This window comes from Denticeps clupeoides, chromosome 1, assembly GCF_900700375.1.
Source record: "Denticeps clupeoides chromosome 1, fDenClu1.1, whole genome shotgun sequence".
NCBI classification, from domain to species: Eukaryota; Metazoa; Chordata; class Actinopteri; order Clupeiformes; family Denticipitidae; genus Denticeps; species Denticeps clupeoides.
The window spans coordinates 21,215,909-21,243,157 of NC_041707.1; the positions used below are offsets into that span (position 1 = coordinate 21,215,909).

The 27,249-nt window shown below is 40.6% G+C and overlaps 2 protein-coding genes across 4 annotated transcripts; both read left to right on the forward strand.

The window, feature by feature from the left end:
- Positions 1–1,010: 1,010 nt before the first annotated feature.
- chrnb1l (cholinergic receptor, nicotinic, beta 1 (muscle) like) lies at positions 1,011–10,397 on the forward strand. 3 transcript variants are annotated; one of them, XM_028978286.1, is made up of 11 exons: positions 1,011–1,219; positions 2,096–2,229; positions 2,754–2,798; positions 3,026–3,135; positions 3,339–3,447; positions 3,931–4,078; positions 4,500–4,685; positions 5,020–5,243; positions 5,736–5,911; positions 9,175–9,313; positions 9,696–10,397. In XM_028978286.1, the coding sequence occupies exons 1-11, from the start codon at positions 1,165–1,167 to the stop codon at positions 9,834–9,836; spliced, it is 1,467 nt and encodes a 488-aa protein (XP_028834119.1). In that variant the 5' UTR covers positions 1,011–1,164; the 3' UTR covers positions 9,837–10,397. The 3 variants fall into 3 exon arrangements, with proteins under 3 accessions (XP_028834119.1, XP_028834136.1, XP_028834128.1); XM_028978303.1 differs by having other exon boundaries at positions 5,167–5,243; XM_028978295.1 differs by lacking the exon at positions 2,754–2,798.
- A 10,991-nt stretch (positions 10,398–21,388) lies between these two features.
- Positions 21,389–26,696, forward strand: cldn7a (claudin 7a). Its single transcript, XM_028998064.1, has 4 exons — positions 21,389–21,724; positions 23,573–23,737; positions 24,148–24,232; positions 24,654–26,696. The coding sequence occupies exons 1-4, from the start codon at positions 21,502–21,504 to the stop codon at positions 24,814–24,816; spliced, it is 636 nt and encodes a 211-aa protein (XP_028853897.1). The 5' UTR covers positions 21,389–21,501; the 3' UTR covers positions 24,817–26,696.
- The last annotated feature ends 553 nt before the right edge of the window (positions 26,697–27,249 follow it).

The following is a 27,249-nucleotide window of genomic DNA, read 5'->3' on the forward strand; positions in this document are numbered from 1 at the left end:
GATTCCATACTGCACCAGCCCACAGTTGACACACATACACACAGTAATTTATACGTTTATTGTGTGGGGCGGATAACAGGACCTCAGCTTTGGCTGATTTACAATCTGTGTGTGTAGATGAGATCTCAGCCTTTATAATGCCTTTATAACACAGGCTCAGTGGGTGAGAGGGGAGACAACAATGGTATGGTAAAATAATGGAAACATTATGAAAGCATGAGCTTGCCATGTGCATAATTTTATTGATTAATATTTATTATTTTGTGTTCTAGGGTGTGTCTATGTAGGTGTGTAGTAGATTGGATGGTTTCAGTCAAATAATCAACCAAATTTAAAGCAACAAATATAGCTTGGTCTAACTGCATCAGATAAGTGACAACATCGAGTGTGTGCATCGAAGATGAAAAAATTGCACAATGTATCTACTTCATTGAGAATTGTAGCATTATTATGTAACATAATAATCTAAGTTAAATTTAATCTGTAAACTGATCCACTGGTTAGTGAGATTTATAATATCTATGTTGCTCATTAATTGAGTAACATGCATATGTCCTCACAAATCTTAAACCTGTGTGTGTGAGAAAGCGAGCAATCCCTTGCAATCCTCATGAGTGTTCCCAGCTCAATGCCTGTGGCAGAGTTCCAGTCATTCCTCTGCACAGCCATATACAGAGAGGTAGTGAGAATGAGTGATCCCAACTCCTGAAAGACCTGGGGGGCTCATGTGAGGGCCACCACCCTGCGTGTCTATAACTCTCTGTCCTCTTCACCCATATGCAGTCACTCTCTCCTGTCACACACCCACCGCTCTGTTCTTTCCCCAAAATACCCCCATTGTCATGGCTTCCCAAGCTCAGTGCCAATGCTGCTGGACAGGTGTGTGCCACGTGATCAGAACACATTCGACCCTGATGGCCAATTGGGCGTAGACACCATGACTGATAGGACGCCGCACCAAGAAAAAGAAGAGGCCAGAGCAAAGAGTTTGCTCACAGGTTCATCTGGGAGACCAATTTTCTAGAAGGCTGGAGCGCTGGTGGTCCGGGTGTCCATGAAAAGGTTGAGGAGACCTGAGCGCTGGTGTGTGTTAATTGTGTGGGCGGAGAGGTGAAACGCGCCGTTTGATTTATTCACTGAGGGATCGTGGATTTGAAGAGGAGCATGAAGAACATTCTCCTGTGGGTGGTGCTGGGTTCCTGCCTCCTTGTGTTCACCAGTAAGACGTGTTTATATTCCAGCGCACTCACATTACTGCACACGGAACATGAAACATGCTGGAAAAGAACAATTATTTCATTCATCAGTTCATTTTAAGCAGGCTAATCATGTAAACAAATGTTAATGTTTTGTATTTTAATTGAAATTTTCCTTATTACTAGATCATGTCCATGTTTTAAAAAAAAATTCAAATATCTTTTTTGTGTGATCGGGTTGTTTTTTAAACTGATCAAAGTGAGTATCAGTTATCAGATCAGAATATCAGTTAGTATTAGCATATAATACATATGGAAATACATATGGAAATGTGAACCTTTATATTGCCACTTGTACAGTAAGCATGTGCTGCTGTTGGTTTGAGAGGCCAAGCATTAGAAAGGAACTCCCTAATCAGGGAAGTCATGATTAGCAGCATTTATTTATAGCACATCTGTGTACATATTTCTAAGTGTGTTCTTTAATGAATGTGTGTTGGAATGTTGCCCTGTACAGTAGCACTTCTGAACTGCTGCCACATTTATGCATTCTAGTGGCATGCGTGACATTCATTTACTATTTAAAGAAAATGTTTCCTAGGTTTTCTGCACAAAGACACTCTGTAATGTCATTTTACTGGTTTTACTGGTTATGATTCATATTCTTTCTGCTCTATCAACATTTTTTTTGTCTTGTTCTTGATTTATTCCTCATTTGTTCACTGATTGATATCACATTTTTAAGGACAAGTATAAGAGTTTTGAAGCATGACACTGGTTATTTCATGTCATTTGGAAGATTTCTTTGTAATAATCAGAAACAAGTAATCATTGACCATGAAAACAGAAAATATTCCTACTGTGGGTTATATTGTGCTGGGTTTCCTTGTCCTCCGTAGATGCCTCCGAGACAGAGCGGCGCCTGCAGGAGAAGCTGTTCACTGATTACAACCTGAAAGTGCGCCCGTCACGGACCTGGGATGAAAGAGTGATGGTGCGGGTCGGAATGACACTGATCCAGCTGATTGGTCTGGTATGAATGCATTTTGGGTCCACGGGCAATTTTAATCTAAATGTTTTTACTTGCAAGAAAAAAAAGGAAATTCCTAGCTCCTCTGCATCTCTGTAGCCATCGGTCAGCCTGGCTGCTGACATTCACAGCGGCGTACAGGACAGCATTGTTCAGCTCCCATGGTACACTGTACTCCCCAGAAATCCTAACCTTTTTCCAGCCTTCACGCAACACTTCCTTTCCCTTTGTACACTCTGCCAGATCATGCTTAACACCCTGCGCCTCAGATCTCGTCACTGCCATTAGCTCTCATCCAGGGAGGATTGGGTGTCCTGCCGAAACTGCCCTCTTCTAGTGTCCCACAGAAACCGGTGCTTCTCAGAAATGATGCTTCAATGTTCTTGCAGAATTCTCCCCATGTTTCCGCCACATTTCCTTCTGCTTATGTGTGAGCAAGTCTGCCAAGTTCAGCTTAACCTCAAATCACACCAGAGCCACTAGCTTTACATCGTTGTTGGGTCTAATACACATTTTTCTCCAAAAAGGATGAGAAGAATGGAGAAATGACCACAAACGTGTTCATGAATCTGGTGAGCTTGATGTCCATTCATCTTCTCTGACCTCCTATTCTGCTCTGCTGCAGTTCTTTTTGTCTCCCTTTTCTCTCTACTTGTTCTCTACTTGCTCAGTTTCTTTGTAGTAGTTGCATGTGTGAGTGTGTATAACCTGGTTTCTAAGAGAAAAACCGGGCCCTTACTGTTCACATGAATAAGGTTCCCTCTCAGAATCTTTTACTTTTAGTCCCCTGTTCCCTCAGGCCTGGACAGACTACAGACTTTCCTGGAACCCAGAGGACTATGACAACATTGATGTTCTTCGAATTCCCCCGACTAAAGTTTGGCGGCCAGATGTCTACCTGATTAACAAGTAAGCGGCTCATCCAATGGCCCATCATTGTCACCCCTGGCCATAAATGAGACTGGCATGAGACACGCCTTTTTAACTGAATAAATGAATTATTAGTGATTGCGTACTTTTAAAGTCTTCCTAAAACTGTGTGGCTGCAGTTTACATGGTGTGGAGTTTAGTTCAAACCACTATTTGTGTGTATGGGTCTGTTCTTCCAACAGTAACGATGGGCAGTTTGATGTTGCGCTTTACGTCAATGTGCTGGTCAGCCACACCGGGGACGTCACCTGGTTGCCTCCTGCTATCTATAGGAGCAGCTGCTCTATTGAGGTGACGACTATATTTTACAATCAAATAATAATAGTTATAAGAATATGCTGTTACCGCAGCCCTAAATGAACTAATGAATTAATATTACTATTAATATATGTAATGATAAAATGTAACAATGGCATTTTAATTAAAAAAAATTAAACATTGTACATTGTACACACTATTATGTTCTCCAAATATACTGATAAAATGGTTTTGAAAAAAACACACCCACCAAGTTTTTTTTTTTTTTATCTCAACCCACATGTTTTCAGTGGAGTTCAGGTCAGGGGGCAGAAGCTTTATTGTGTGGTCAGTTGTGTGTGTATTGATTCAAGGTCAAATTCCTGAATATTTTCAGTGTTAAAATAAATGTGGATTTTCTTCTAATCTGTTTACTAGCCTCTACAAAGGATATAAATAATTGTGGAAGAAACAGCATGCATAAAAACATTAAATAAATATGAATATCAGTCTGTAACTGTACCCATCCTGCTGTAGGTGGCCTATTTTCCCTTTGACTGGCAGAACTGCACCATGGTTTTCCGCTCGTATACGTATGATGCTTCTGAAGTGGACCTGCAGTATGGACTGGATGAGAATGGCGAGGAGATCCATGAGATTGTTATAGATGAGAATGCCTTCACAGGTTGGTTTGTACAATATTTACATATTTACCATTGTCTCTAGCATGTGTGTGTGTGTGTGTGTGTGTGTGTGTATATATATATCATTGTATAGATCATTGTATAGATCATTGTTTCTTACTCGCTACTCCATGAGAACCCTGTGTGTTTTTACTCAAGTTTACACACTTTTCCTCCTAAAAGATTATCTTCCTAATCTGTGTACCATAGAAATCCTTAAAAGTGGATTAGAGCAATCACACTGTAGGTAAAGTATTTTTAAAAATAAAGCACTGAATAGTGAGCTCTGGATTAAGGATTTTTGATAGGCCTGCTAGCTCTTTTAGTTATTTTATACAGAGTACCAAGAAAAATCACAGTGCTGTACAGGTTATGCTTTAACTCTTACAGGTTATGCTTTTAACTCTTCATTTAATTCATCAGAGAATGGTGAGTGGCAGATATGTCACAAGGCATCCAGAAAAAATTTGGCCTCCGATTTGTATGAGGATATCACCTTCTACCTCATCATAGAACGGAAGCCCCTCTTCTACATCATCAACATCATAGTGCCCTGTATTCTCACCAGCGTGTTGGCCATCTTCGTGTTCTACCTGCCACCTGGAGCAGGTTGGATTTTATATTACCACATGTTGACCTATGGTTATGAATATGCCACATATGAATTATCAAGCTGTAACCACCAAGATTTGTCAATGTCTCAGTAAGCAACATTCTTTTTTATTATGACATTTTTAATTAGCACTTTACTTGAGAGGACCAGCATATAAATGCTTAAATACGTGTGCAAATATTCCTGCATGCTTCTGCTTTTAATGCCACTACAATTATTTATTACAGTATTTTACTACTTGACATGAACAGAACTGTATAGTGCAGTTTGGAATGCAAACATTTGTTGGTAATGTCAGCTGTCAGTGAGTGTTGCTCCCTTGCCCACCAGGAGAGAAGATGACCCTGTCCATCTCGGTCCTCATTGCACTCACTGTCTTCATGCTTCTGCTAGCAAACAAGGTCCCAGAGACCTCACTGGGCATTCCGATCATTGTCAACTATGTCATGTTCACCATGATCCTTGTCACCTTCTCAGTCATCCTCAGTGTGGTTGTGCTCAACCTGCACCATCGCACATCCAACACCCACCACATGCCTCTCTGGGTGCGGAAGGTAAGATACAAGTGTTGTTCATTCATACGTGTTAACAAAATTTTAGACGTGGAAATAGTAGACTTTGTTATATAAAACATAACATAGTCAAACACAGAATTAAGCCATGGCAGCCATGAAATTTAAGGTCACATGACCTACGCCCTAGAACACTTCACTTCTGCAAATCTAACAGCCTGTGACAGCTTTGTTAGGGAAAGACAGTTCATCTGCATTAAAGCTGGTCATGCTAGAGACCTGAATGGGGAGGTTAGCAGAGATTTAGTATGACCTAAATGTCCTAAATGTGTGTTTAAAAATAGAGGTAGGGAGACCATGGAGTGTGAGGGCAACTCGGACTCAGGCCAGGCAATCAGAATTTGTGTGGAGCGACACTGAGTGTTGAAAGACCCAGTAACTCTTAAACTAGTTTTTATTAATGAGTTAACAAAGGAAACATTGGTCATTTATTTTCCACTTATTTGTATGTACTCATCCCTTCTGTTTCCTCAGGCATTCATTCATTTCCTACCTAAGTACTTGGGTATGGTCAGACCTCATCCAGAGGAGCCACTGCAGGAGGAGGCAGGCAATGACACGCCTCTAAGCAGGCTAGACATGCGAAGACCAGGGGGAGAGTACTTCTTCCGCAAAATAGATCCTAACCTGGTATTACCATGGAGAGGCAGGTAACTTGGTTCTCCTCAGTTAAAGAGACTGAACATAAAATACTTCTCACATGTACAAATGTTTATAGAAATAGTTGCTTTTTTGTTTATAGTTTTGTTGTACATTTTGTTAATAGATATTTCTAGACATTTTGTTGCACTACATTTGTTGAAACGTCTGTATCATCAAAATGTATCATCAAAATGTCTTAGAGCATTCTCTTACATTGATGGAGGTTGTCATCCAGCAAATATATACATCCAGCCAAGCTGTGACTTTTGACTTTTGATATTACATGATATTACATTATTTTTTTTGAAAACAAAATAACTTTGATAGCATGTACACCCAGCTGCTAACTTAACCATAAAGGCGTGGTGACACCCTGTCATGTGACAGTTCAATTTGCCACCATTTAATCTCCAGAGCTTTCTGTCCTATGGTGTGGCAAGTAAACAGCATCTGAAGTTTTACTTCACTCCCGACAGTTTGGAATTTCTCATCTCCATCCAAGGGCATCCATTTCAGCCCAGCTAAGTCTGTTCAGTCGCCAGTCCCTAACCCCTTGTTTAGTTTGGGCATTAAATAATAATCCCTCTGAGGACAGCAGAGGGAGGGGTGGAAAGGGTAAAAGGGAGACACATGGAGAATGGGAGACAGTATCCACCGGAGGGAAACACTCTACAACACCCAGTGTTCCAAGCATTCAAAGGTCTAAATGTTCCTGCCAGAGGGACATCAAAGGCCACTGAATCTTTTTTATGCTTATTGTTGCTCACCAAGTGCAGGCATGTGTTGTGCAGTCGTTTGATAGAGATGCACTTTCACTGTTTCGTCTTTTGTGAGAGTGACTGTGTGAAAAAGAGAGTGTGGAGCCTCCATCTGTCTGCGGTAATGAATAATAGTGGAAGAATTCTGCAGGCATTGCTGGATTGCACATGTCTGTGGTTTACCACACAGACAGATAGAGGGAGGAAAGTTCAGCCTCTTTTCGCATCTGTTGTTGCCGCTAATCTAGCCTTCACCTCAGCGGACCTCAGTAGCAAAATGTATTTATGTTTTCGGTCCTTCCCACACATATAAACAGACACACACACCCAACGACGATACAAATGCATGTGTGTGCATACACATAGGCCCGAGCCTCGGTTTCTCGAAGTGCTTGCACATTTTCACCCGCGAGCCAGATGGTACACCGAACCGGGACAGCTGGGTGGCACCTGAAATCCTGAGCTCTTGTTGCCGGGCCTCCAGGGACTGATTGTTTGACTTGATTCCACACCGATGGCTATTTTAAATGACCATCATGCAACTTTAGCGCTCTGGATGTTGCAACAACTGCGGTGCCATGGTGTAGACAAGTTTACAGTGGCAAATTTGTACGTATGCACTAATAATAGTCTGCATTGTTTTGTTGCAAATATTTGAAGTGCTTTTTATTTCTTACAATCCAGATTCTACTTTTTAACACTGCTTTACAAAAATGTTACTCATCAATGACATGTCAGGGTTGCACAGGGTGATTGGGTGTGAGCAAGGTCAGGGAGGTCAGGGAACTGCCATGCCTATTAATGCACCATAGGTATTTAGAAGGTCAGATGACTACGCAGAGGCATTTCTGCTGCAGAAGTATGGCACATTGTATGAGTTTGTGAGAGTGTTTGTGTCAATGTATGTATGTGACCCTCCGTTTGTTATGCTTGCATGTGTGTGTGAATGCATGTGTACAGTGTGCTTTATGTTCCTTGAATGGCTTGTCATGTGGCAATGAGAGGCTAATCCCTATTGGAAAAATGAGCATGTCCTTGGGAGACAAAAAAATAATGTAGAGGTGACTTTCAGTCACACCATTCACTTCCTCACATGGTCCGGTCTGCCCTCTTCTGGGCACCGCAGGACACAGTCCTCATGGGTTACGTGCATGCAGCAAATAATATTGTGTTTATTTCTCAAAAAACTATTTTTATTTCTCAAAAAAATGCTTACGAATGCACAAGAGCGTTGCAATTTTTTTATTGCTTTCCAATAATTCAGTAATCAGGCATTGTTGTCCTAATATTACAAAATGCACTGCTAATTACACTCCAATTAACTGGTAACCTAGCGATTCAAAACACTTTTGCTACTCACATGTAACATTGAATAATTTAAAATAGCAGTATTGTATTGTCTAGTGTGTTTAAGTGGCATATTTTTTCTAATATGTGTTGCATGGTATATTTAAAGATTCAAGATTCAAGATTGGTTTATTGTCAGTACAACAGTTTATGCAGTATACCATGTATTGAAATTATGTTTCACACAGACCTCCATAGTGCAATAATAAAAGAAAAAAAATATGTGAATGATGTGAGGATGGGAGGAGAGAGGTTGGCAGATGTTGCTGGGGGAAGTGCAGGTGCAGATGTTGCTGGGCTTTCTTGGTGGTGGAGGTGGTGTTGAGGCTACAGGAGAGGTCGCCTGTAATTTGCACACCTAAGAACTTTACACTGCTGATGATCAGCAGATCCATCCATGTGCAGCGGGGTGGGGACAGTCGGTTTCTTCCTGAAATTGACAACCATCTCTTTGGTCTTGGTGACATTGAGAGTCAGGTTGTTGCTCCAGCACCAATCCACCAGATGTTTTATCTCCTCTCTGTAGGCAGACTCATCTTTGTTGGTGATGATCCCCACTACTGTTGTGTCATCTGCAAACTTGATGATGTGGTTTGAACTGTACTGTGCAGCACAGTTGTGTGTCAGCAGAGTGAAGAGCAGTGGGCTGAGATCACATCCCTGAAGTGGGTCCAGGTTCTGTGGAAGTTGGGTCTTCATGTGCCCCAGAACCAGCCTCTCTTTGTTATGATGGGTGTGAGTGCTATGGGCCGGTAATCATTGAGGCAGGACACAGTTGACTTCATTGGCCCAGGGATGATCTTGGTGGTTTTGAGGCAGGTAGGTACCATGGCTGAACTCGGCAATGTGTTGAAGATATCTGTGAAGATGTCTGCAAGCCGGTCAGCACACTCCTGCAGCACCCGACCAGGTATGCTGTCTGGTCAACATTTATGTAAATGTTGATTGAAGGGTTCACAAATTCTGGAGAAGGGATGACATTCAAGTTGATCAAGTTATCAAGTTATATTGTTGGGCATTTATGTGTGTTTTTAGTGTGTCTCATTCTCTGTCCTTATGGGTCTGAGGTTAAGAGTTGGACTAAGACTTGCCCTATTTTGTATATGACTTTTCTGAATTAGCTAAAGTGAAGTCTTTCTCTGTCTCTGTATGTGTATGTGTGTTAGGAGTGACAGTACAGTCCAGCTTCAGCGATTCTTTGACACAGAGAACTACTGCCTCATTCTGCCCCCTGACCTCAAGTCAGCCATTGCTGCTATTACATATATTGCAGAACAATTGAAAAAGCAGGACACAGAGGACACAGTGAGTAGTTACAGCAATAACCTGCACCCCATTACACACACAGACACAGAGGACCCTATTTTCACTGTGGAAACACAAGCGCTTGTGCTTTTTGGGTGTGTTTGCACACATGACACTTCACACGAAAAGGGTTGTTGTTTTTTACATTTTGAAATTTTCCTTTAATAATTATTGCTTATTTATTGTTATTTTTAGTTCTATTTACTCATAATCAGTTTTTTTCACATTCTAATTACAGACCATGAGTTCTATTTCATTCCGTACCCTATTTTGGAAAATAAATGTAAAAAATCTGTCATGTTGTGATGTTATCATATAAAAGTGTAATATCCTTTTTTCTGAACAATATGGCTATTTGTCTGGCTGTTTGTCTTGCTTGTAGATGACAGATGATTGGCAGTACATTGCCATCGTTGTGGACAGACTCTTCCTCTGGATTTTTGTTATCACAACCACTCTGGGGACACTGGCCATGTTTTTGGATGCCAGCTTTAATTACACACCCGACCAACCATTTCCATGAATCAGTATTTTTTTCAACTGTATTTATATTTGCTCAAAATGTACATTTTAAAGACCAAGCATATGTCATATTTTCAGTTTTTAATCATGGACCACACCAGAAGGGTATGCGAAAGTACAGTGCTTGTTTGCAGTATACACCTACTGATACATTTAGGCTATTTTGCCTATTTGCCTTGATTTTAAAATGCAAAATAGTTCCGGGTTAGATTTTTCCTTTTTTAAAGTTATGCACCTGCTTTGAGAGACTTCCTGTTGTCATCACATGCATGGAAAGATATGCTTAAACATTTGTTTGCTTTTGTATTCTGTATTTTGACTAGCAACACATTTTTTAATACACATTTCAATAATTAAAAAAATGGTTTGTGAGGGATCAGTATGGTTCCCAAGTTGCTTATAACCACTGGCATTTCCTGCTTGAATTGGTTACATTTAAATATGTAAATGTATATGTATATATATATATATATATGGTGTTGCAGAAACAAATAAATTCCATTGGTGGCATTAATGAATTAAAGGAAATGTAACACAATGATTAAAATTCACATTTCCCTGTTGTGTTCTGGTCTGTGTTCATTCACTTTTATTATGCCTTATTTCTTAAAGCAGCAGTTTGTGTAGTTAAGTAAAATGTTTGTCTCCTGTTAATTCTCAGAAGGGCCACACGGTGGCGTGGTGGTTAGCGATGTGGCCTCACACCTCCAAGGTTGAATCCCGACTCGGATCTTGTGTGTGCTCTCCGCGTGTTGGTTACTGTCTAAAGTCATGTACACAAGGTGGAATGACTGTAGGTGTGAGTGAGTAGTGTGTGTGCGTGCCCTGTGGTGTCCCAGTGTCCTGGGATGGAAACAGGACAAAGCGGTTAACGATAGTGATAGTGAGTGACTGAATGAGTTTGAGTTAATTCTCTGTGCTGCGATGAGCTCCGGCCATTATTCGACTTATTCTTATCAAGTATAAAGACAGAACACCTATCTCTATTTAGACTGTATTCATTTCAGCTTTGAACTAAATTACCAATGGTTGCCTAGCAATCTCACTAATATCTGTCTAATCATTCCTTTGCAGGTATACGGAGCAGATCATATAATAATCAGACTGGGAACCGTGATCAGGATGGCGAGTGTATAATCTGTAGTTTTATGCACATTACTTGGACTTTCATCCTTTTAAACCCCCCTCCCAAAAAAAAACGCTTTTGCTCACACCTTGCACAGGTAGAATGCGCTCCTTCGACCGTCCATTTCATCAGATTTTTATCACACAGGCAACTCAAGTATTTGTCCAATCTCTGGTCATCCCCAAACTTTACTACTATAACCCATGTCTGGCTGGTTTACCTCTAAGTGCTATTTGACCTTTCCAGCTGATCCAGACTGCTGCAGCATGACTTCTCAAAATAATAAAATCCAGAAAACTGACGTTTTTGATCTCTCTGTTCTTACAGTGCAGATCTCTACATATTAACTGCTTCTCTAAAAACAAGTAAAATTATTTCCAATTTCACTTCTTAATAAGTATTATTTGTATGTTTTACACTTGAATTGTCCCTTTCCGAAAAACATGTAATTAGTTTCACTACTGCCTAAAACACCTACAATACTTTTGAAGGCCTGACTCCATATATGTGAACTGAACTGAGGGAATTAGATCATACTTTAAATCATACTTTTAAATCATACTGTAGATGGGCCAGGAACCCACCCATGTCTTTCTTCCATGTACTTGCTGCATGTCAGATATGTAGCTGTTTCAAATAACAAAGAATTCTGAGGTTGAAGACTGTAATCCTGGATGTCACATACGTCTGGAATTATCAGCATGTAAAGGGATTACGAACAAACAAAAATAATTCACACCGTTCAGACTTTCCTTTGTGCACCTTTTGAATTCCATTGAGCGTTAAGTGGCAGTTGTATGTAGGTGGGAGAATTTGGATGGAGGAAGATACCCGGAGACGTTCTGTAACCGAATTGCAGATTTTCAGGGAAAAGCACGTACCCGGGGTGTTTTATTGCCAACGGTTCAGCAACCTCCAAAGGAGCTTGGAGCACTTTAATCACCCTCTTTTCTCTCGGCCTGCTCACTTCAAAAAGCCAAGAAGACACCGAGGAGAATAGCTGGGAGACTCGCCTTTTCTGCTCTCAGGGCTGATTTAGCTGTTTTCTCTTGGCTTCCATTGGAACTTTGCCTGAAAGATGAATGTGTGTTTACTAGAAGAAAAGGGTGATAAAAAAAAAAGAACATTTAAGAGGGTCGGGTGGGGGCTTCTATTGTGTAACCCTAGTGATTTGGAGCGAGGTGACGGATGGTGCCAAAAGAGCGTCAGGATAAATCACGTAACCAGGAGCAACTGTATGTGACATTACAGTGGGGGCTTTCCTGGAGGTTAGTCATCCTCCGGAGGACTCTTTGAGAACCCCCCTCTCTTCTTTCTCCTTCTTCTTCATTTTTCTGCACCTCCCTCCTCCACCACCTCCACCCTGGAGGTTTCGAGCTTAGAAGATTCCTTGTACTTTCAGATGAAGTTTTGGTTCTCCACAATGGGGGCCTTGTTGCCCACTGCGTAAGCAGCTCTGTCCAGCCGTAGACCGGTTGTTTTTCAGCTGGGCCAAAGCGCAGGCGAGTAGGAGGTCTGTCATGGAACACAGTGCACCACGAAAGAGAAATAGGCCCACTTCATTAAACTGACCTAATCCACCACATAATGGCCCAGCGAAAATCATTTCCTCCTTCATTTGGATTATTGCCTCCTCTCAGGTTATGAATTTTTTTGTTTCCTCCCTAGAGTGAGGTCACTGAATTGGTGGCGCCGGCTATGCTGCTGAAGACAATGGTATAGATTGTTCTGGGCTTTTCCCTTGCCCCCAGTAGCAGGAAGTGCAGAGGCCAGTTGATGAAGTGCTGTGACCAGACAGACGCCATGAACAAGGCAACTGGTTGGAAGAACCAAACAAATCCCATATGATCAAAATAATAACAAGGTTCATTTGAAGACATTGAAGGTATTTCTTAAATACAAGCATGTGTACATTTATTTGTGAACAAAAATCATAAACGCCAAAAGAGGAACTCCTTTACTGCTCAAGTAAAACAAGTAGTGGAATGACAAGAATAAGACACTAGGATCAGGACTGGTGTATTAATAGTCAAGATTGGGATTTATATGCTGCTCTTTTCATGTCTATATTCTATACTGAGAGTGAGGCTGAATGTGACACTACAACAAAAGAATAAATGCAATAACACATTAGTATAACCTTGGCCTGGTGCACCCGAGCCTGCAGTTTAATAACTGCTTAGTTAGTAACTTGGCATAACATGTTTGTGATTTATGTTTGTGGATATTTAATATAATCAGTGTTTGAGCATGGTAAGATACAAAATAAAGATCTAATGATGTTTTAGTTATTTTTTAGTTATTAAAAACTTCATTGACCAAGCCATTAGTGCACATCATATATTTTTTTAGCATCTAATGTCTTTTGTTACAAAAATGCAGCTCGGACAGTCTTTGTACTTAAGATTTTTGCTTCCATGTAACCTGCATATCAGTCACAGGTGATGTGACAAGTGCTTTTGAAAAGGCGTTTTTTTCTGGTCACGTTAGAAACTTAAAATCTAACTTAATCTAAACTGCTCAAAAGATCCTAATACAAAGTAAAATGTTGTGGTTTCTTCTTCAAATTAAAAGGGAATAAAAACAGACATTAAGAAGGCCACAGAGACCATGAACAGAGGTCAGCTCTGAACGTAGAGACACTTTTGTAGCCCATGTATTTTTTTTGTGGTCTCTCTATGAATGAGGCTGGACTAAGAGTGCCATTTATTATTCCTGCAATCAGGAGGGAAAATAGTGCAAATACATTCATTGGTTTTGTTTGCATAGGCTACAGTACCTACAGTGATCCGGTTTATATTTACTTACTTTACTACAGGGAAAAGTAATTATGTCTTCTGTGTCAAACCTAAAAAAATACTGTAGCTGGTGGGCAAGGCAAAATGTTTGTTGCAGACTGAGAAGGAGAGGTTGTTCACAATGGTTTGGAGGAACAACCCAGTTAATTTATGGGAAATATAGGCTGCTGTAACAGCAGACCACAACATTCCACTTTCAGTCAATGTACCAGGAACTGGAACCAGGAACTGTGATCAGGTAAAACATTTGATACTGTATGAAGCCCAATTAAAGCATGGTATATGTGTGTTCTCAATCCTTACTTTGTAACAATGATTTCTTTTGTCCTCACTGATGATCTGAGGTGTGTTACTGTTTCAATACCATTCTTTTATTGTTTTGAATGAGTGTATTAGCTTGTTAGAGACTATGGCAGTTGATAGTAAATTGTGGCAAGTTGGAATGGTCTCATGGTTTTCCTCTGGTGTGGATTCTCTACTGCTTGTGCTGGGTTGAACTGAATTTCAAGAACTATGAACTGAATTATAAGAACTATGTCATGTTCTCGACATTTCCGGATTCTCCAGTTCTGTTTCCTAGACTGGAGTTTTGTGTATTATGTCTTGTACTCCTGATTACCTGATTGTGAGCATCTGTGATATCTGTGTATAAATGTGTCCTTGCCATTCTGTCATGTTTTAACCCTTGCTTCTTGTGATAAAGTGATAAAATGTGAAGTGATTGTCACCTATGATACACAGCAGCACAGCACACGGTGCACACAGTGAAATTTGTCCTCTGCATTTAACCCATCACCCTGAGTGAGTAGTGAACAACCATGACAGGTGCCCAGGGAGCAGTGTGTGGGGACGGTGCTTTGCTCAGTGGCACCTCAGTGGCACCTTGGCGGATCGAGATTCAAACCGGCAACCTGGCAGTGGTGGCAGGTTGCCGGTTTGAATGCCAATCCTGGGCATTTCCTTGATCATGAAATGTACAATTCATGGATGGCAGGCAGGGGGGCACCAATGATTCTTTCTGCAGTTCTAGTAGTACAAATAGTACATCCTTTGCTGTTTGTGTATTGTGATTGTGTGAGTTCTGTTTAATTTGTTATTAAATCCTCCTCTTTGTGAGTCAAGAATTTGCATCCATCTTTTCCCTGCCTTATGTTCCTGACAAACTACATAAAATTAGTGCCCTGGACATGGACACGGTCATGTCATGGTCTTGTGCTTTGGCTGATGCCTCAGCCCACGCCAAATGTCCTCCATCTCATGTCCTCCAGCTCAATCATGACTGTTCTCTGCCAAGTTCTCTTTGGTTGGCTGATGTCCATCTCAGGGCAGTTTTAGGGATCCTGTTTCTGGACATTTTCTGGACATGACTGGGCCATCTGGTCTTTCTTACCTTGTTCTTTCTTACCTTGTTAGCACCATCAAGGATTTTGGTTCCAGCCATTGTCTCTCAAGCAACAGCGTACAATACATTAATATATAGAGTAGAAAGCAAAATATAAAATATATAATTGAATCGTTTTTACAGTTGTGTACAAAATACAGATTATAAACAAGACAACACCATATGTAATAAAAAGAGTTCAAGTAAGTAGCATTGGATATTTTACATTTACATGGCCTTATCCAAAGCGACTTATAATCAGTAGTTACAGGGCATGTGGACAGGGCAAGGTTACATACGTACATGATCAGGGACACAATGGTAGAAAGTGGGGCCAGTGTGTTACCCAACGGGCTATTACTTTCCCATGGACCATGGTTTTGTATGTTAGCTGTTTATGAGGTGAAAGTGAAAGTGAAGGAATTGTCATTGTGAATCCCAGCAAATACCACAATCACCCTGTGCAATGGGCAGCAATGACAGGTGCTCAGGGAGCAGTGTGTGGGGATGGTGCTTTTCTCACATATATATAGATTATTTTTCCAGGCCGTTTCCTTGATCTTGAAATTTACAATTCATGATGGCAGGCAGGGGGGCACCAATGATTCTTTCTGCAGTTCTGGTAGTACAAATAGTACATCCTTTGCTGGGCTGGAAGAGATGTTGCTTCAAATCGTATCTGAAGATCCCCACAGTTGACACAGATCTGCATATATGGTGAGGGATGAGGTGATGAGGTAAATTTCCTAAAGTCCACTGTCATCTCCACAGTCTTGGGGTGTAAAGCTCTAGATTGTGTTGTTTTGTCGGCAGCTGTTCAACTTCCTGTTGATATGCATCATCAGCCAACTTCAGGAGTTAAACAGTTTTGTAATGTGTTCAACTTTCCTCTCCATCAGTGTAATTAGAGGGTTGCACATCTCTTCTTCTTGTTTTTATCCGCAAACCTTGTCAAGTTGCATCATAAACTTGACAACAACTTGACAAAATCGGGATTCAAACCGGCAAAGCACTGTCCCGACACACTGCTCCCCCGGGTGCCTGTCATGGCTGCCCACTGCTCACCAAGGGTGATGGGTCAAATACAGAGGACACATTTTTGTTGTGTGCACCGTGTGCTACTTTGTAGTGTTTCACAATTAACTTCACTTTCACTTTCATTTAAAAACTACTGACAAAATACAATTTATACAGTATGTGGTGGACACTTGTCCTGCACGCTTTTTGGATTTCCCATATTACACCAGTAACACACCATGGTTCAACCCATATCTTGAGTTAAGTCACGTGGTGGCAACGAGGACTAGGTTTAGAAACATGTGCAGGGCATTTGTCACACCCCTGTGCTCCTGTCAGCGATTCTGTGATGTTGTACATGCCGTTTGGTTTTAGTTTCACTCCTATATATTTTGAGGTCAGCTCTGGAACAAACACGTGAAGTCAAGTCAAGCACTAGAGCCTCAGTGACAACACGTCTATGTCACTTGCACAGTCAGATTCTAAAAAGGACGACATGTAGGTGACCATTTTCAGAGCCAGTGTTTTTAAATCTAAGCATTCCATCGGCAAACTCTCATTTCAAACACTCCTGCCTGCATCATGGTTTTGCTCTGGAATGGCATCTGTGAACACATTCCTTGTGAACAAAGTCAAATTTATTGTTAACAATAAATCCACACTCACCCTTAAATTGGTTATTTTACATATGTGTGTGCATTTATTTTTTTTGTTCTTTTTTCTATGAGTTTATGTACAAGTGTATCACTCTCAGTGGTGTTCAACATTTAAAAGGCCACTGTCCTTCTCTCTACCCCTCTGGTTACTGTTTTCGTGGAAATAACTCATCTTTGTTTACATCATGATGGAGGGTGTGTCACACCACTTACTCTAATTTGAGTAAAACACAACCCCATTTTTGGCTCCCGCTATAGTGGAATTGTTCCCTGTTTGGAAATGTTTTATATGAAAAAGATGTTCGCAGCCAACGTTGGACTGTGATGCTGTGTTTACCTCTCTGGACACATCATTCCTTGGGAAAGAAGGAATGGCTGTAATCTTCCTTTCATCACTTGAGACGAACTAGCATGTCTTCCAGCATGGGCCATGGTCCAGGAGAAACTATGCAGTAACGGCTTAGAAAAAACTACTACTCCTACTAATAATAATAATATAAACTTATGAGACCATTTAAAAGACATCTGGTAGCCTTACAAGGTATAAAATATATTGTGTCATATTTTTTCATTACAAAAAATTACCTAATAATAAAGTACCAAACCTAGATGCAGGCTAGCATAGGTGATGAACATAAATGGACAATAAGAGAAGTAACAACGTATTTTTTGACTGAAAACATTTTTTAATATTGAGTTAATTGAAAGCATGTGGGATAAATATTGCAGCTTGCTTCTGCTCGCCAAGACCAAAATGTGTTTTTTTCTGACCGTATTTTGCTGTCTGCGTCCCTGACATTATTGGCAAACATTTTAAAAATCATTTAAAAAAGTTCACCATTTGTACCGGATTTTAATTCTAACTAATTTCTCCAAAGAAAAACAAATCTCTCATCATGAACAAGGGGGACGTTTTTTTTTTTTTTGCATAAATGTGTCCATTGTAAGATGAATTCACAGTGAATTTTTACTGTTTTTGACATGGGGTGTATTATTTACAATAATAGTGTAGAACTCTGCAGTAGCAACCACTTATTTTATCTAGTTGGCCTTTGAGTTTTGGATCATTAGTTCAAAAAGAAATATTGGCAAAAAATATACTCATTATTGCAGGTATTCAGTGGAAGGACTGTTTTATAGCACAAAAAAAGAACAATGAGTTTCATACCATACCATATCACAGTTATGATAAAATAGATGTATTATTTAAACAATTGATTTGTAACTGATGAAACTGTGCTAAAGGTGATCTACACTAGAAAAAGAAATAGTTCCTCTTTTTGAAATTCACACTGTATTTATGTTGGAAATTTCCTGTATGTAAATTAATTTACCAAGCTAGATATCTTACGTTTATGGCTCTGAGAATTCTTATGGAAGAGAATTCTAAATGTAGGATCAAGAAGTCATTTATAGCAAACAAGTGTGTGTTGGGCGGGGTAAGTACATTGGTTTTAGCAGCACCGTGTAAGGAGATGTCCTCTCTCAAGTATCTGATAGCTGCTTCTCCAATTTGGAGACCGGCCATGGTTTCACATCATCAGCAGAACAAAAGTGAATATGGCATATAGACTCATTCACACAGGAAAAATAGGGAAACATATTCCTTTAAAATATATTCCTATTTTTCCTATTTCAGTATTGAGCAAGAACACAGCTCCATAAGCATCATCATCATATATATGTAAGATGAATGCACACACATATATATATATATAAAAATACACAGTACAATTTTAGACAGTGGTTATAAGTAAAGGTTTTTCATCTTATTGGTAGCCTTTGGTACTTTCATCTTATTGGAACTTTTGAATTTAATTTAAGGCTGCAGTACATTCCAATGAAACTATTATACAAACTACAGGACGAAACTGGCATGACTGTTTTAAATGACATGATGAAATGACATGCATGGGTTTTGCCCAAAAAGAAATATAATGCTTATGGCCCATACCCGACTAGCATTTGTTCCGGGTCCAGTGTGGACAAGGTTGAAAACTACTTGGATTCCAGTGACGGCATCAGTATTATATGTGTTAAAATGTATGATATCCACAACATGTAATTCCCCTAAAACATGTAAAAAGAAAAAAAAAAAAACACACACACACATACAACATTGTTGTTCTAGACACACTACGCACTAACAACCAAATCAGACACAAGTAACAATGTTTATAAAGTAATAAATGTATTATTTCCCTCTCTTCATAATATTGATGAGTGTTTATGAATAATTCATTTTCTAGGAGAGTGCAGTGAACTGATGCCGTCTGATGAACTCTCTCTGGGAGAGAGGTGAAAGCGGCTCTGGTACCACTACCATCTTGCATATGTTAACCATGCATCCTGCAAGTCACTGGCACAGCCATCTGTCCCACTAACCCAGTGAGAACGGCATGTGAACGGCATGTACTTTGGTTTCACTGCTTTTTTTATTTTCGGAGTTCCAAATCCAAGTTGCAAGAAAACACTGCTATAAATCACAAGACTGTGAAAAGTGGGTGTTGTCAACTTGCAGCCTAGATCACGTGCAAATGTATATTTGCAGGAGTTTCAAAATAAAGGTTTCACAGTAGAGAACCTTCAGAAAGTATTACATATCTACTTTTCACAGCATCGTTTACAATCGCAATCCACCAATGAGAGCAGTGAGGGTAATTCTGAAAATGTGGCAAAAGTGTTGGTTAAAAAAAGTGTTGGGACAGTGGTGGTCTAGCAGTTAAGGAAGCTGCCCCGTAATCAGAAGGTTGCTGGTTCGAATCCCGATCCGCTAAGGTTCCACTGAGCAAAGCACCATCCCCACACACCCGGGAGCCTGTCATGGCTGCCCACTGCTCACCAAGGGTGATGGTTTATAAGCAGAGGACACATTTTGTTGTGTGCATGTGTGCTGTGCTGCAGTGTATCACAATGACAATCACTTTCACTAAACACACTTTAAGAAAACATACTGCAGTGAAGTCAGCCATGCCACATTTTTACTCCCTCATAGATAATATCTGAAATAATGATGGGATGCCGTACTATAGCTGTAAAGAATGGGGAAACAGGAAAAAACAAAACAAAACAAAATATCTTAAATTTTTTATTCAAATGGCATTTTAAACCGCCATTAGATTCCTGTCTATAATTTATTTGGTGACAATGTTCTGTGCTTGCATGCTGCTACGACCTCATAATTTAACAACACAATGTAATAAATAAAATGACTGTGGCCTTTAATTTTTTCATTTTGTTACAAACCCCTGAAACCACAGGCCCAGCCAACCCCAGGCAGAATTACAGAGCACTGCGCTGCATTTACATGAAACTGGCTAACCAGCTGCCTTCATCCCAGACTTTCACTATTTACTCACCGCAGGAACAAGGGAGAATTGTAGAGAGGACTGCAAAACACAAGTGAATGATTCTTTTTTTCAGATTAAAGAATAAGTTTAATCAGTAATGAAAGTGATGTCATTGTCATTGTAATACACAGCAAGCCCAGCACACGGTGCACACAGCAAAATATGCCCTCTGCTCTTAATCCATCCCCCTTGGTGAGCAGTGGACGGCAGTGAGTGGGGACGGTACCTTGCTAAGAAGGACCGCAGTGCCACCTTGGATTTGAACCCGCGACCCTTCGATTATGAGCCTTACTCGCTATGCCACCACTGCTCCCTGTAATCACATTAGTATTTAATAAATTTATATAATAAATAAAATACATTTGGAGATCACATGAATAATATAATAATAATTTGACTAATACAAAAGTAATTAGTGATATTGTTGCTGTTCAGATCAGTGATGTCTGAGGTCAGCAAATGTCACCCCCAGTGTGCGTATTTTGTGGAAGAAACGTTCTCTCTTCGTTTCCTTATTTCGGTTTTGACACTTTGCCCTTATCAAGTGATGTGAGATTCTTGTGGCAGCACGACTTTGACCCAGAAATGAGCGGGGCGCCCCTCAGACCCTTCTCTGTCCACCCTCCCTTTCTGTGACGCGCAGGCCGGCCCATGACCCGGGCGGGATGGTCTCAGTTTACCGGCAAGTATCTAGGTCGCGGGCGGGTCGGGTCAAAAGTGACAGTGGAATCACAGCAAAGTTAAAATTAACTTACTGTAAAAAATTGGCCTGGCTTTATACACTCCCCAAATTTGTTGTGGCGGCGTTAACTAGTCAACATAAAGTGTGTACGGTGGGATGCAATGTCATTATTGACACAATTAATAAGAATAAGAATAAGAATAATTTCCTTTACAGCTCAAGCAGTCCACTTAACTCCTGCCCCACCCGGTAGATTAATGTGGTATATATACAGTAGGTATGTGTGTGTGTGTGTGTGTGTGTGTGTGTGTTGGTAGTAGAACGTACTTCTCTCTGGCTTTTTTCCATTTTCTGATGTGGGTGTCATGTTGCGGTCTTGAATGTAATAGATGTAATAACGATTTGTGAATAAGGCCACTCGCAGCCTCTCGTGGGGGCGTGGCCGCGTCCAGGTCTGATGGGGGGGCGTGGTCAGGAACGCCACGGCTAACGGACGGAATGCAGTGCGCGCTCCCGACGCGGCCGTGTATAAAAAACGCGCGTCCCTCCCTCCACGCACCCGCATAAAATAAATTGCGCGTGCACGGTGGAGGAAAGTATCTCCCGGAGTTTTCTGTTTGACTACCCCACCCCACCCGAGACGAGTGAGACCCGTGATGGCGAACACCGGGATTCAGCTGCTGGGGTTCACGCTGTCTCTGATCGGCATCATCGGACTCATCGTCGGCACCGTGCTCCCGCAGTGGAAGATGTCGGCGTACGTCGGGGACAGCATCATCACCGCGGTGGCCATGTACGAGGGGCTGTGGATGTCCTGCGCCTTCCAGAGCACCGGGCAGGTGCAGTGCAAGATCTACGACTCCATCCTGCAGCTGGACAGTGAGTAGCAGCGGGACACTTTATTAGTGTTTATTCATTTGTCTCTTTAAATGTCACTGCACCTTTTACTTGTGTTACTGTGTGCGTGAGACAAATAAAGAATCTATTAGACATTGATGTGACATTTTCATGTATAGAATTTACTTTAGTTGTTATTGTCATCGCCGTGTGGTCATCAGAAGAAGTGTGGAAATGGCTTTTGAAAACTTTTTTTTTAAAAGATCGCTTGTCACTGTAACTGTGTGATCTTTCTAAAACCGATCGCAACTCCGCCGTCCTTACAGACCGGAATTTGGTCTTTAGGGTGCTGCTGCGCTACAAACGTCACAACTATTCTCCTGGGCTTAGGCCGAAGTGCTCAACGGCTTCGGATTTTCTTCTCGTGGACAAGCACAAGGCAGTGGGTCCCGGGCAGGGTCTTCATCTTCTTCGGTATCTACTGTCTGAGTAGAGGAAGGACTGCTTGTCCAAACAAATACATTCAGCTGATAAAGGTGTCATCCCCCGGCCTGCTTCTCAGTCGGCCAGCCTCAGTGTTGCCTTTGTTTTATCGGACAGCGATCGCATTGTTCCTGTCCGGGCTGCCATGCCGAGCGTCGGCGGCCCTGACATTTATTCCAATAATGTTCGTTTTGCTGAACGGATTATGGGATCAAACGAATTCCTGCATGTATCCTGCCACAAAGTGTGTAAAAACGCTCTCTCAGCTTTCCCCAACCTTGGCGTTCGGTTGGAAGAAAAACACGGAATGAAGAACTTCTGAAGCAGCACTTACACATAAAGGTCTGCAACATCTTAAAGGCTCTATACGGGATCAGGGTACAAAAGCAGACTGGAAAACCATGGCAACAACAGTCCCGTTCGGTGTGTAAAATGTGTCAGGATGGGGTTTTTTTGTGATTGAACAGTTGGAACTGGTTCATTGAAATGAACACGGGTTGAAGCTTCCAGACTGAACTGGTAGGAACTGCACCTGACAAAAGGTTGAATCTGCCCCAAGATCTGTTAAATTCAATTCTGGAAGGTTCCGTTCCTTCGTTAACAAGACTTAACTTATTCAGCACATTGCTTATAATGAATGCCTGCCAGAGAGAGAATAATTCTCTCCTTTCTCCGTCTCGTTCCCGACCAATAGACCCCTCACCACCACAAACACACTATCTGGTGTGTGCATGCAGAGAGGAGGGGGACGGGCTTTTTTTTTTTTTTTTTTTTTTACAATTACAGGGATGTACTGGTACAAACTGGTTCAGGATGGAATCTCTTTCAGCGAAAGACGGATTGCAACTGTACACTTTTATTACCAACACCCCCCCATTCGTTCCTTCTTCCAGAGGGAACATTGTGTGGAGGATGTAACTGCTGGGAAAAATAATCAAAAGGGAATCCTGTCGGATTTTTCATCATGTAAATAATACTTATTTACCATCTCACAACATACAAGTAAATTAAAGAACTGGGACAAGTTGACATCATTTCCTGTGAAAGTCTGTACTTTACATACAGCAGGTGTACATACATCAATAAAAGATCTACCCATCTTCTATTCCTTCACATCTGGTTCATAGTGGAGGCCCTCCAGTTCCTCCAGCCTTCAGGCACAAGCACCACCCAGATGGTCTGAATCCTAACCTGTCCTCCTGAATGAGTGTCTTAGACTAAAACCCAATAACGTGAGGACTTGTGACCACACCAAACTCAAATTTAAAACTGCCTAAAAAAATATATATGTCTGACTCATTTTTATGTGACTTGATTTCATTGCGTGATATAGATGCTCGTGTTAATACACATTTTTAAACTGACTGCTCTCTTTCTCCTTCTCTATGTTCCACTCCGTCTCTTAAGGTTCACTACAAGCCACACGTGCCCTCATGATCATGGGCATCATCGTGTCCATCGCCGGACTGGGAGTAGCCAGCATTGGCATGAAATGTACTACTTGTGGCGCTGACAACAAAGCACGAAAGTCACGAATTGCCACGACTGGGGGCATTCTGGTGCTCATTGGAGGTCAGTGTCTGTGGATGTGTGTGTGTGTGTGTGTGTAAATGTTCCTGTGTGAAAAGTTCATATAAAGTAAGCAGTGATAGTCACTTCAAATGTTCAATCACTCTTTCCTGAACTCCTGAGGGATTTTCGTTTTGAGTTTTTTTTCCCTTACGCGTGAAAGTCTTAAGGATCTAAGACTGTGTGGGAAGGCTTTTGATCTCTCAGCCAAGTGCCTCCCTGCTAGCTTCTACTTCCAGCTAAGGTCACTTTTGGGTCAGTCCGCGTTCTTGCCACAGAGCCCTTCAGTTTCTTTTAAAGGAGAACAGCAAAAATCCTGATGTCTTTGTTCTTAAAGACAAAAAGCTGTTGTGTTTCTTTTCATTTTTATTTTTCTCTGGACCATTAATCAGTCTTTTCTCTTTTTTTCCCAGCTCTCTGCGCAATTGTAGCTTGCTCATGGTTTGCTCACAACATCATCCGGGCCTTCTACAATCCCTACACTCCCGTCAACACAAAGTAGGTGTCCTACTTCACTTTGCTTCCTGAATGGAATTTTTTGTTGTGTAGGGTTTTTCCACCAACCAGTACCAACAGCTGTCTTTGTCCACATCATGAAGTGCCAAAGCAGCCGTACAGATGAGGTTTCATACCCCTGCATGCCTCTCAGCTGCTTTCAACCAAGCTTTAGGTTTTTTGTTGGAGGGCAAGAAATGGCCTTGATAACCTGATTACAGCTGTAAGCTGCCAATGCGGCACGTTCAGGGTCTGGAGGACAATATCTGTATATGTACACAGATGAGAAGTCATGTGCCACTGAATTATGAGAAAACAAAATTACACTGGTCAGTTATAGCTGAGCTGTGTCAAAATTTTTATTGTATATAAAAAATATATAATCACAATAAATCAAAACTCTTTGCCCCCCCCCCCCCTACAGGTTTGAATTCGGTGCCGCCATCTTTATTGCATGGGGCGGCTCCTTTCTGGATGTCCTGGGAGGAGCCATGCTCGCTGCCTCTTGCCCCCGTGGCAAACAGATATCCAAGTACCCCCCCAAGAATTCCACACGCCCACCCAGCAGCACCAAAGAGTACGTATGAACGCCACCTGCTGGATGAACTTGGGAAATACTTGATCTGAAGGCGTCTGGTCTTACTCCATGATGATTTGCATGGACTGAGACTGTTATGTTGTGCAACCAAAGCTCATGGTGTGCGTGAACCATAAATCTGCAGTAATGGGAACCAGGAAGCAGTCAAAGGGGCCCTTGCATTTCAACACATCCCAGTCTGGGCATTCTGGGTCTTCCTTCAACATGTTTCAGCTAAGTGGCTCGGCAGCCAATAGTTAAAGAGCCTATTTGGGATTCCATTTTTTAAAGTTAGAAAATTTAAACCACAGGACATTAGAAAAGGAAAGCCAGTCCTCAGGGGCATTTTAAATGCAGCGAAGGGACAATAGTATTGCATCAATACTTGCTTGTATTGAGTTTTCTGTAAACACAGTGTTAGAAATATACATTTAAACAAAATATATTTTAAGTTATGGTTCTATATAACAATCTGATGATGTCAAGCCAAACAAAAATATTATATAAGGGATGTCCTAAACTGGATTTAGGAACTTTTTTTGACTGCCTGTAGTAGAATGTTTTTTTTAATATTATGGCTGCATGATTCTATCAGAAAAGCATTCTATTTACATTCTACTGCAATGATGATTAATTAAAATCAAATCACAGTCTAACAAAAGACCATTTTGTGGTGCTATCATGCTTTATAGCCATGTTTTTACTATATATATATATATATATATATATATATATATATATATATATATATATATATATATATATATATATATATATAATAAAACAAGTCTATACAGTATGGTAGCACCACGCAATGTCTTTCATTAGAATTAGAACTTTTGGTATTGGAGTTTAGGCATTTGGAAAAACTACTTCCTAATAGGGTCAGACCAATAATATACATGTGTGGTGCACACAAAAAAAGACATTTGTGAATAACAAATAAAAAATACAATTCTAATTAGTATTAATGCAGCCCTACTTTTCATCATAAATCATTTCCAGTTGACTTGACAATGGTTCAGTGTATTTAATCTTCCCATTTGTGTTCTGTGGGATTTCTGTTAAGAGAATCTGAGTTTAATTCAGTTTTGTTCCATAATGTTTATAAAAAATGTCTAAAGCAGGGTTCTCCGACTCTAAACCTAATTGAACTGAAGAACTGGGTGGAAACATGTCTTAATTGTGCTGGTGAGTGCCATCCGGGATTAGGGCTGGAGTACCCTGGGCTGAAGTGTAGTGGTTTCACTTTTCCTCTCATAGATCTATGCAGACCTGGTTCTTACTAAGGTACTGAAGTTAATTAGACAATTACTATATAACAAAAAATGAGATGAATGTGTGTTTAACAGGTAGACATTTCAGGAAGCATCTCAGTGCATTAATGTTGATCTGGGATCACTTTTCTCAAAAAATCAAGCTTAATCAGGTTTTTTCAATGCCATTTTGTCGTCTGTGTAGCATCTGAAAGATGCTTTTTTTTCTTTAAAAGAAAGGATGTAGGACACCGAATCTATTTTAATACATGTGAATAGCTTAGGTGTTACATATTTAATACATTGTTACTTCTTTATTAACACTTAATTTCACTGTTAATTTGTGTTGTTATGCAATGTTTAAAATGAATAACACTTTTATACTATATGCTCGACTAGTCCACATTGCAAGTGTATGTCTTTTATTTTTTATTTAGTATGTTGCTTTTTTGTGTTTTTTGGTTCAGAAAAAGTGTTCAATTTAATCATTGTGAGTGCTTTATCAATAATCATGCATAGTTTATTTTGAAAAATGCCATTTACAAAATACACAAATATTTTTTTTCATACAAAATATTCAAATTAACTGTGAAAAAGATGTACATCTGTATCATAAATAAAAGGTAAACACAAATCATTTGTCCTTCTTGAGACTAGCCAATTATTATGAGGGCAGAAGAGACAGGTAAAGATGATATTTCTGGAAATATTCCTCTGGCTCAACGCAAGCGACTTCATCAAACGTCTTTTGTGCCTGTGAATAAATATTAATGAAAAGATAGAAAGTGGACTGCCTCATTTTCAATTTGACAGTCCCAATGACAGCAGATGTGACCCTGTAAAATGAACCCAAACCAAAAATGTTGAGATTTTCCATGTCTTTGTAAAGTGCATTCGTTAAAAAACTGCCCCATGATGTTCTAAAAAATAAATGATCTGCAAAGAAGCAAAGAGCCCAACACCGAGGCACAGTAAAGCCATTCTGTGCCAGATCGAGAGAAAGTGAAAATGGAGAGTTAGCAGGAGAGATGAGCCGTCCTCGATTCAGACCTCATGCAGTGAGGAGTGGACTGATAAGATCAAGGCTATGCTTTTGTTTTTAAATTCCCCCCCCCCTCTGATGAGCCTTTCCGAGAGCTTTGGCAAAAGTCAGGCAAGGCGGGAGATGTCGAGTGGCACGGGGAACC